At 34.0% G+C, this 11,528-nt stretch overlaps 1 protein-coding gene and 1 long non-coding RNA gene across 2 annotated transcripts; one reads left to right on the top strand and one right to left on the bottom strand.

The window, feature by feature from the left end:
- The first annotated feature begins 2,542 nt into the window (after positions 1-2,542).
- LOC112529480 lies at positions 2,543-5,058 on the top strand. Its single transcript, XR_003070931.1, has 2 exons — positions 2,543-2,678; positions 4,624-5,058. It is a non-coding gene; the product is annotated as an uncharacterized LOC112529480 (long non-coding RNA).
- Positions 5,059-7,315: 2,257 nt separating this feature from the next.
- On the bottom strand, positions 7,316-7,642 carry LOC112529585. Its single transcript, XM_025140910.1, has one exon. It carries the CDS (start codon positions 7,640-7,642, stop codon positions 7,316-7,318), a length of 327 nt encoding a protein of 108 aa, XP_024996678.1.
- Positions 7,643-11,528: the final 3,886 nt, after the last annotated feature.

Here is an 11,528-nt window from a genome sequence, read left to right as displayed (position 1 = left end):
TATAGTATAAATATATATATATAGATTTGGAATTATATAATAGTAACCTGTTTTTATGAGACCATCTTTTTACACTTGAAACTTTACAGTAAAACACTGTGAAGATAACATTCGTCGTGTAATAGTAACATGTCATTATGTCCACTCTAAGCCTTCAATTTGATCGATTTAAAGTGCAAAATGTCGATAAAATGAACAACTCGGTTTGGTAACTTCAGAAACTACGCCAACAAGTTTACCAGGACCGATCAAACCATCCAAACTGAACGTAAACGATTTGGTTCAACCGGTTTACGAATTAAATTAAATAAAAAAATAAAAGAAATTAACAAAAATATGTAGGTCCCATATTTTTTCTAAAGAAAGTTTTACGTGTAGGAGAGCTAATTTGTTTGTGAGGAAATTTTCCATTTTTCATTTTTTTTTAAATTTATTTATTTATTTATTTTTATTGTCATTGACGTCTACGTTGGACGTTTCTTCTGAACAAACGTCAAAATTCAAGAATCAAACGATGTTCTATTGACTGTTATTTCTTTATAACGACCCAGTCATACATATAGATATCATCATCTTAAAAACTGTCAACCAAAATAATCAACGTATTTCAGTATTTGAAAAGTAAAATATGATTGGATATTTATTCACGACTTAGGAGCCGTTTACTGAACACTTACGCGGTAAGCACTTACCGATAAAATTCAATACCATTATTTACTTACTAGGTAAGATTTTAGTCAACAAATCGGCTTTCTATACAACAATTTTTCCGGTAAAAGCTGACCGTGGTAAGAGTTATTGCTCTCACTTATCGGGTAAGACTCTCGGTTTTTGCCTCGTTCTTACTGAGTAATTTTTTTCGTCCTTACCATATTCATCCGATAAGATAATATTACTTGATAAACACTTATCCAAATAAGCATTTGGTAAACGACTCCTTATTATTTTTTTTTAGGGAATCTTAGATTGTTTTCCTTTTTCTAGTGTATTCAAGATTTCCATTAGCATGGGAGAATAAAATTGACAAAAGTTGATTTTTTTTCCATTTTTTATTATTATATTCAATAATAAATTATTATATAACGAAATTATCATTTTCTCTGTTGATATTTTACTATTATTTTCATCAACTGTATTTGGTTTACTAAAAAAGTTGGAATGCAGAAATTACGACGTGTCTGAGTATCGGTGGACCCAGCAGAGTCCTTTTCGAACATGAAGTTTAACCCCATATTACACTCTACACAAATATTTCTATATAAAGCGTTAAGCAAAGCTGTTGTTCTTCACCATCGTTTATAACAACTCAGTATCTCTCTCTTTTCACTGTCACGATGTTCAGCGTGTTGAGCTCGAGCTTCAAAAGGCTTAAACTTAGGCATAATAGCACCAAAGGTCCGAGATTCATAGCTAGAGACGATTTAGACGCGAAACACAAAACGGGTTTCGCTAAAGGGGTCGTAGAGCCCGTTTATTCAGATAGGAAGCAGGTACAAGCATACGGCAACGGTAAAAGAGGTGTAAAGAGGGTTAAAGTGTTGTTGACAAAGGAAGAGGCAATGAGATTACTCTCGAAATCTAACTGTAGAGGAGTTTTCGATTTCGAGGATGTGGTCACGGAGCTTGAGCAAATCGATACAACTCGTGTTTCTCTTGTTTGTCTGGATAGTTATAACGGCAAAACCGTGCTTGAAAGCATACCCGAAGAACTCTAAGCAATATCTTTTGGAATCTGTTATTATATCTTACAATTTTTACTGTATAAATTTACAGATGTATTCATATTTTTCAGTTACAGTAGTAACTGATGATTAAACCTTTCGTTAGATTTGAAACTTACACTATAGTATTTTTTTTCATAGAATGGAGCCAACGTTAGTGAGCGAAAAAAACCTCTCTCTCCATTTCCTTTGTAAAAAACGACTCGAGAACACAACTTAGTGAGCAAAAAAAAGAGTCCGAATCTTTTTAGGGCCGGAACGGGTTAGACTTTAGGGTTGAAAAAGTAACTGATAAGATATTTTCCAGGCTTAACTGATTGTTTGTTTACCTCTTAATAGTTCCATTAAGAGTCAACATCTGAACCGTTAAGAGGTGAATCTTGTTTGGCAAAAAAAAAAAAATTTGCTTCTTAATGGTTCTAAAACCCTCTGAATGATTTTGTATCTTGTATCTCCCTTAACCATTAAGAGCTCTAATTTCATTGTACACAATTATCAAACAATTATATTTCATTTTGCACTATATCATGAAGGCCTCTTAATCATTTTGATCATTTAATCATTCTACACCAAATCATTCAGCAATTATCAAACAACCCCTACGTTTATTCAGGCTTTTCCAAGTTGAAGCTCGTACTCGGCCTGTCCAAAAAAATTCGACATGATCGAGCTTTTGAGACATGACCTCGGCCAAGCTTCGACTCCTAAACCCGGGTTTTTTCGGGCCGGTTTCGGGCCAGAATTGTAGTGGGCTTAGGGCCTGGGCGATTTTGTGCAATCTCTAGTTTCAACTTTCAAGGGAAAAATCCAAAATTACAGAGAGTAAAACTTGGACATGGAGTTCAGAATGGGGGAAGAAAACGAGTCCATACTCAAATGCCATTGATTCATTCTCATAGAATTATAGCAACATAGAAAGACAACGAAGCTCTTCCTCGACTATCTCTTACATGTCTGGTATGGAATCCTTGGTTCATTTGTATGTTTGAACTCAATGTTGTTAGTTTAGTTGCTAAATATAGAATCCAGATTTCCTCTTAGGTTTAGAGCTGTTCTTGTGCTTGATTTATGAGTATGATTAAGCCTCACATTAGATTTAGCGTTCTAATTTGACGTTATCACATTTGATTTGTTGTTTTTTGCTGCTTACATTAGGTTTTTAACGATCCGAACTCCAATTTAGTTTCTGGAGTTTTTGATTCGTGTTATGCTGTCATTTGATGTTTAGATCTTCTTGGATGAAATTGGAACCTTGTTTTGTAGCATGTTTATACATCATAACGTCTGTGTTCGTATTTGATCGTATTTCTTCACATTTTAATACTCTCCCAATGCTACGATTATGAAAAATCGACCTAGTACTTTCTGAATTCATTGTTAACACAGTAAGTTTCCGGCCAACCGTGCCAGATATTGCCGATCCACTACACCTTGACTCATGGTCTTAAAACACGTCTTATAGAGTAGATATCCGGTCAGTTTCCAGCTCGGATGCTATTGCCAACAACACTAGACATTGTCCACTTTATCCGCACTGGATTCACTGTTTTAAAATGTGTTATAGATGAGGTAACTAGTACCTTTTTTGTTCCCCTCCCCAACCAATGCTGAATCTCACAATATCATATGCGTTTTAAAACCGAGTCCAAGTATGGACAAAGCAGACAATATGTGGTACGGTTGACCTGGGATGTTATAAAATGGTATTGGAGTCGGGAACGGACTCGTGCACCAGCAAAGACGTTGGGCTCCCTAATGAGGGCGGATTGTGAGATCTAACATTGGTTGAGGAGGGGAACAAAAATTGTCTTATAAGGGGCTGGATACCTTCTCTATCAAACTTGGTTTAAAACCGTGAGTCTAGATGCGGATAAAGCGGAAAATATTTGGTACGTTTAGCCGGGAACAAGCACTTGTAATTCCAAGACATTCATTATAATATTTCTGTAGTTCAATGCAGCCATGAAAAATTATTTTTGCTTGAAGGAAATTAACTTTCACAATCCATTACTGAAAAAGTAACTAATTGGAAAACCAGATATGATTTTTTTAGAACTGAGGAAGTGTGTTGATAGGATGCTATGTACATTAGTTTCTACTTATATTACATGTTTTACTCGATTACATTGTCTGCTTGTACACCATTAAATCGTGCATACAACATTGAATCATCATTCTACCCGTTGTATTCCGTGATTGCCTGTTATATTACCTATCCTATTGCCTGTTTGCACACACCTTTGTTTCATGCACAAGCCGGGGGTCTTCACAGAAATAGTTATGTATACTCAAAACTACCTAAAGTTTGTCTAAGTTACATAACTCTGTCAAGAAACCATATTCTTTTTACCAGAATGGAGGATGGGGCTAGTTCAAATAAGAAGGCTAAATATCACGAGAAGGGAATGTTAAAGGAAGGTTCATATGTGAATCCATTGAAAAAATAAGAAAAAAATCTATTTGAAGATGCATTAGTGAACGAACATTACAATCTTACAGATTATTCATATGGGTTCACATATGCATCTTCAAATTGATGTTTTTAAAGATTCACTTATGAACCTTCCCTTCTTACCTTCTCAAGATATTTTGCCTTCTTATTTGAACCTCCCCTAGAGGATGAGCTCTGTGTGCATGAGTTAAAATCATGAGATATGGCACCAGTAGCTTTGAAAGATTAGTTTCTTTGTTGATTCTTAAAATGAAATCAATGGATTGCTGAAACATCAGACCCAAAATCTTCTCATTTCCAGGCTTAAAAATTCTACTTTCATGGGAAAATCATTAACTGCCCTCTCTCACGTTATAAAGCAGTCATTGTGCTGCAGTGCCACAATGTTATGTTTGTGGCGGGATCTTGTCTCATATACGTCATCATAAGCATAATTGGTATTCCTTGCAGGAACTTTTATTTTGTTGGTAACTGTGGGTGTTTGGGCCAGTTTGCACGTAGCGTGACTAATCCCATGGGCCTTGAACATAACAGCCAGAAAAATCCCCACTGGGGTCGAGGATACTCAAGGTCTGGCCTTTATTTGCCAGTTAAGCCAGCTTGCAATTCCCAATTGGTTGTGGAATGCCCTTGGTAAAAAGCCAGCTTCGTGTGAGCACTGAAAGAAAATATGGAAACTCTTCCTAACGAAGACCTTGAATGCTTCATCAAGCTATAAATCGAGCGAGAATTATGGAGAACAACTTTATAGAAGACCAAAAACTGAGTGAAATCTGAACAATTTCGAGATAAGATTTCTTTTGTCAGCCTTCTCTTTTCTTCGTTTTTGTGCATATCATTAGCTATAACCTTTGCATATCTCAATATAAAATTTAACCTGAATCCATATCTTTTTGAAGTATAAATGATTTATATACGGCAAACATTCACGTACATTTCTCATTTTTAGTGAGGTTTGAACTCTTGACCTTCTGGGACGTTGTGCTCTACCGATAATGAGGATACTGCAGCAGCAATGACCCTTTAACATCTGAACCCATCTTTGTGATGGGTAAACAATTTGTTATTCATCTACCGATCTTATTTCTTTTATAATATTCTTTGAAAATATATCATCACATATAATCTTCAAATAATTGGTTGTTTGGTTGGTTTTCCATTAAATCCTGTATGGTAAAGCTGAGTGAGTGGATTAATCTCTCTTTATAGATATGGAGGGTTTTTGTTTATGATGATTTTTTTATAGATGGAATGAGCGTGTTCTTAAATTGGGAGGGGCAGGTTTGGAAAAAAATTGGCTTTCTTCATAAAGCTCCTCCTTAGAACCTTACCAAATAAGTCACTTTCTATATCATTAAGCCACTACCAAACAGTCTGACCGAATAAGTTGTGAGTTCCATTAAGTTGTTAATGAACATGCCCTAACTCGATATATGTTGGCTCTTTCTTCCTTCCTGCATCTGAATCCTTTTTAGTTATGGATAGCATTCACTATGATACTATTTAGCAATCAACATGTTGTTTATATGCCGACATTGTTTTTTTATAGGATTATTTGAAAAGGTCAGTCAATTACACATTAACCCAATTTAAACTTACAAATATATACTTCTATGTAGTTGTCACCATCAATTTGACTGCAAGATAAGACTAGTAACAAAGCAAGACTCAACCACGAGCTATTTGCTTCCCAGTTGTTTCTTATTTCTTGTTGCTCTTTTTCAACCTTTTAATTCTTGAATAAATTAGGACATGGTTGATGGGTACTAAATAGCTATGAAATCTAAGAGCATTTCCAACAACTATGCTAAAATAGAAATCTAGGAATTTTTTTCCTCCAACAGATATGCTAAAATAATGGTCGAACTGGTGGACATTCCACAGCCCTGGTTTCGGACTGGTTCATGTATGCTAAGATAGAGAAAAGAAAGAGAGAAGATGGAAATCTCCAAACTTCGGAAAAATCTCTAAAACTGAGAGAGAAATAATATTTTAATTCTTTTCCAACAATAAGAGGCATTGAAATTAAATGTATAGGAAAGAGAAATAATATTTTACTAAATGTGTTGAATATTTTAATAATATACTTGATGCTAGAATTGCTAAAATAGAGTAGTTGTTGGAGTTGGATGTAACTTTTTTTAGAGATTTTGACTTTTGATGCTCTATTTAAAAAAAAATTATAGCATAACTGTTATAGATGTTCTAAGGGGCCATTTACTAACACAAATCAGGTAAGTGCTAACTGAGTAAGAGTGTGGTTTTGACAAGAGGTTCGATCTGAATAAACACCGACTGAAAATAGTTGGTTACCAAGTGTCTTGGTAAGTATCAACTAAAGCACTAGCTGAGTCACAAAACAACCCCTTCCTTATTGGCTAAGCATCTCGATACGCATACTTCTCGATCAGAGTGTGTTGGTAAACAACATTCTTCTTACCGGGAAGCACCTCTTACACGGTAAGAGACGGTCTAGGCGGTTAGCAAGCAGTAAACAGCTCCTATATCTAGGATAACATTAAAGCAGACAATCTCTGGACCAAGAAAAATGATCCCAAATGGTTAAATAACTAGAAATGTTCCATAACCTTTTTCTGGGCTCTTCCATCAGAGAAACTAAATCTTTAACATAAATCAGAAACTAGGGGTCGTTTATCAAATGCTTACCAGGTAAGCACTTACTCGGTCACCTACCTTACGAGGTGAGCGTAGCAAGGACCGAGAATCTTACCCAGTAAGAGGCAAGACAAGGATTGAGAGTCTTATCCGGTAAGCGTTTACGCGGGTGGTAGAAGCTTACCAACAATTTTAACGGTCGGGAATATTACCCAGTATGCAATTGTTAAACAACCCCTAAAATGAGTATGTAATATGTGTTTAGCTTGTGATATCAAGATCTAATGAATCTTACAGAAATCTATAAAAAGGTAGAAGCATTTATGGATCTAGTGAGAGACAAAACATACATATGAAAATAGATGATCAGAATTTCTAGAAAATGGATCAACTTAAGAGCATAAGGTAGATCTAAAATCCCAAATCAAAATGCATAATTACAAATCTGGGCATGACCCCATCTCCAAAAAGGAAACCCATGATCTTGAAGAAGGAAGATGAGGAGGGTAAAATGGTAATTTTCTTTTCATGATGATCTATCCATCTCATGATGAACCTCAGGGTTCTCCATGATACTTTCTAAAGAAGGTTTCCATCCTGCAACAACATTTTTCCCAGCCATTCTACCCTTTTCTATCTCCCCCAAAACATCTTCCAGTCTTTGCCCTTCTTTGTTCTTCAACTGCAATAACAGCCACTCTAGCTCATCTTTTGTTAATACCAATTTTACCCTCATTCTACCACTTTCAGTTCCATAACTACCCTCTGGTTTCCTCCAAGATTCTTGAAGTTTCTGTGGCTTTTCTTCATCTGTTTGCTGCTTCTGTATGCATGTTTCCATATAATTCCCCATTTTCAGAATCAAGAAAATGGTTTCTGAAATGAAACAAAACCCTTCTTCTCTTATTCTGTTTTTCTTTTCTTTTCTGGTTTTCAATTTATGAAGGGATTTGGAGAGAAAAATGAGGAGTTGTTAGAGAGTGTCAACTAATGCATGTGAGGGGTGGGGAACATATGCAGGTGAGGTGACAAATTTATTATCTTTTTGAATAGACCAATTAATGGCTCATTAAAGCAAGGTTATTATGTCATCTTCTTCCTAAAAAATTTCAACATATGCATTGAGGTTTTTTGGATATTTTTTCCTTGAAATTATTCCCATTTCAATTTTTTCGATCTGGTATGACCGAAAAATCGGATTTTTTTTTTGGTTAATTGTGGGTGTTTGTGGCAGTTTGTGAACATCTCGACTGATGTTATGGGACTCTGAAGATAACAGTCGGGAAAATCTAATTGACCATGAGGAGACGCAAACTGAGCGTCTATTAAAAGGAGACTTTATTTGTGTAGTTGAGTTGACCTTCTAAGTTGCAACGATATCGATTTTTGTGGTAAATGTGAAATTAACTATTTGGAATATTAATGATATCGAGGGGGTTCAAGAACAATAATCAAATAAAAGAATACGAAAAAGGCCAAATCACGTGTAAAATCATATGTGATTTTACACTAACGTTTGATGCAATAGTGTGCGGGCAACGTGACTTGTGAGCTCAAGTAGCGACCAAATTCGCATGGATCACATGTGATTAGACTGTTTCTCTTATTCTCTTATTTGGTTATTGTTCTCATATGAAGTGACTCTAATAATATTAATTAGGTATTGATCTTTCAGGGTTTGTTTGGTTTGAACATAATGTTCTTCAGATTTAGATTTCGTGGAAAGATTTGGAATCTTTGACATGTTGGTTTGTAAGATTTAGAATGGAACCAAATGGCTTTTGGCCTAACAGTATGTGAGTCTTTCGCCTCTTAGGAAGTCAATGGTTCAAACCTCACCAAAAGTGAGGAGGGTGTGTGAGCATATTTGTTGCATTTGCCGTATATAAATATTATATACTTCAAAAAGAAAAGATTTAGAATGGAATTGAATTCCATTATTTATAAATAATAAAATTAATAAATCTTTTTAAAATTACCTTTTTATTAATTGTTTATTTCAAAACAAGTATTTTTAATATAATTTAATACATTATAACAAACAAATCATATGAAATCCAACGAAATACCAATACCCCTTTACTAGGTTATCTCACTTCTTCCTTGAAGGTCCCACGGACTGTTCGAATCCTTAGCCTGTCCTTGATTAGCTTCCTATCACCTGTCTCTCCTTCTGGAAAGTCGCTATTCTTTTCTATCTGCTGTCATTTCTAAATCCTATGTTTGTGAGATTTCAATTACAGATTTTCTTTTAAACCAGATATAGGATTGGAATGGAATCCAATTCTAAATCCTGCAAATCAAACGGACCCTAAGATTAACTAATTTACTCAAAACTTAAATGACTAAGGTGACGTTTGTTTTTTCAGATGTGTTGAATTATGAAGTCTAATTTTACTTCTGATTTATAAGAGATGGTCCTGAAGTCTGAAATCTGGATCAGTAAGGTTGTTTGTCTCCATGTCTGAAATCTGAAATCTGAATTGGTCAAAGTAGTGCAAAAATATAAAAGATAAATAGTTTTTTTTTTATAAAGTATAAAAGATGAATAGTTTTTGCTAACAAATCTTTTCCGGCCCCAAAATATGAACCATGCGATAGAGCGCGGATTAGGATTAAGACTTATTAAGGGATACATTTACCACTTAAAATTTCAGAGGACATTTAGAGCTTTTAAGCTCTTAATACCCAACCGTCTGAACGAATCAGACTTAAGAGGTATTAAGAGGTAATTTTGAAAAAAACAAACAGGTCCTAACTGATCATCGAATTTTGATTCTTGTAATCACAATAAATGAACGCTTAAACATTTTCAAATGATAAATTAACTTGAATAACTAGAAAACCACATTCGTGGTGTAACATTTTTGGTCATCCATTTGTGGCAATTCATTTGACATATCGGCATAAGATTTAAACTCAGTACTTTTAGGTTTATGTCGTAAACGTTTACCACTTAAAGTCTGATATATTATTATAGCTTTATTTGGTCAAAAAATAATTTAAATTTGACATCTAAATGTGAGTAATTCAGAAATCGAATATTCGAAACTATTTATTGATGTATATGCAGTAATAACCATTTAAAAAATATAGAGTTAAATGTAAATTTGGTTCATGTGTTTTGACGAAATTAACAGATGAGGTCATTGAAAAGAATTTTTTTAACGGATAGCGGCTCTCTGGTTTCATTTTTGCAACAAATTGGGTCCTTTTTGCTAACAGTCGTTATATTTGATCTCATGTGAAGGGTATTTTGGTCTTTTTACCCTTTATTTATTTATTTTTTTCTTTTTATTATCATCTTTTTCATTTGAAGAGGAAAAACGAAATCAAAACTCATAGAACAAAAAACCTAGAGCTAAACCATCTCCATCTCCCTCTCGATCTCCCAAATTGGTGTTAAAAATGACTAATCAAAAACCATAGAAGTAGAGCCAAAACCTAAAAAGCAAATTGTATGAAAAAGTAACGTACTTTAACTTGATTCTTACTTTGGGTAACGTACTTTCAAAACTTTCATTTTGGTACCTAAGATGTAAAGTTCCAAACATTTAAGTACCCTGGTAACCAGTTGAAGCATTAACCGGTTACCATGTTGATGTAGCGAGTGACGAGATGAAATTAAGTTGAACATCAAATAATACCAAGTCGGATACAATATCACCCGTCACATCAACATGGTCATCGGTTAATGATTCAACCGGTTACCTGTGTACTTAAATGTTTAAAACTTCACATCTTATGTACCAAAATGGAAGTCTCGAAAGCATGTTACCCAAACACAAGAATCAAGTTAAAGTACACTATTTTTTCATACAATTTGCCCAAACGAAAAATAAAAAAGACAAAAATACCCCTTATCTATTGATTTCAACAAACGAAAGGGACCAAATTTACATCGAACTCCTAAAATACATTATTTTAGCATGATTTGCTATATACATAATCTTTTGGTGTGCATCCTTGTGACATGAGAAACAAATTGTGTACATGTGGAACTTGTTGCTCGTGATCTTGACTTTTTTTTCTCACTTTCTTTTTTAAAACAAAATTATGGAATTAAATATGAAAATGGAAATTATTGCCTTTTTTTTGTTTAGTAATTGATAGGTGACAAAAAATTCTATAGTCTCCAATAATGGAGTTGAATCAACATGATTTTATTGCTTGATTTGTTTTATCTGTTTTTATTTTCTAACAGATTTTTTAAAATAAAGATTCTGGTTAAATGTTTACTACTACAGATTCTTTTTTTTATTAACTTGGATATCTGATCGGCTATGTGAGTCAACTAATCCTAGGGAGATCACATGCTTTGCGGGTAGTTTAGAGTCACCGTATTTGAACATTCATGGTCACAAATGGATTTTTATTCCTTGTTGGATTTGAAACTAGGACCTTCAGACATTTTTGACCATTGAAATCAAACTCAAACCAATCAGACACCATTCTTCTGGTTTACAACAGATTCTTTAAGATTGTGTTTGGAAAACATAAACTAGATTATTTTTTGCGTTTATTACGGAAATCCCGTTTGGATGGGTAAAAATATAACTTGCGGTTTGATAAACTCTGAGAGGTTTTTATCACTTTCTTCCAATTATACCCTTGAGTAATATTATTTTTTATTAATAAATATTAATTAGTATTAATTTAAAATTATTAATTAATTTTAATTGTAGATTATTTTATCAATATTCGTTATTAGTTATTTAGAATTATTATTAAATTTATCA

Source organism: Cynara cardunculus (genome assembly GCF_001531365.2).
Source record: "Cynara cardunculus var. scolymus isolate 2C chromosome LG 16, CcrdV1, whole genome shotgun sequence".
Lineage (NCBI taxonomy): Eukaryota > Viridiplantae > Streptophyta > Magnoliopsida > Asterales > Asteraceae > Cynara > Cynara cardunculus.
The sequence above is the reverse complement of the archived record's forward strand: the minus strand, read 5'-3'. Positions and strand labels throughout refer to the sequence as shown.

Coding starts and splice junctions, on each gene's coding strand:
- LOC112529585 (XM_025140910.1), bottom strand. CDS start 7,642: ATGGGGAATTATATGGAAACATGCATACAGAAGCAGCAAACAGATGAA.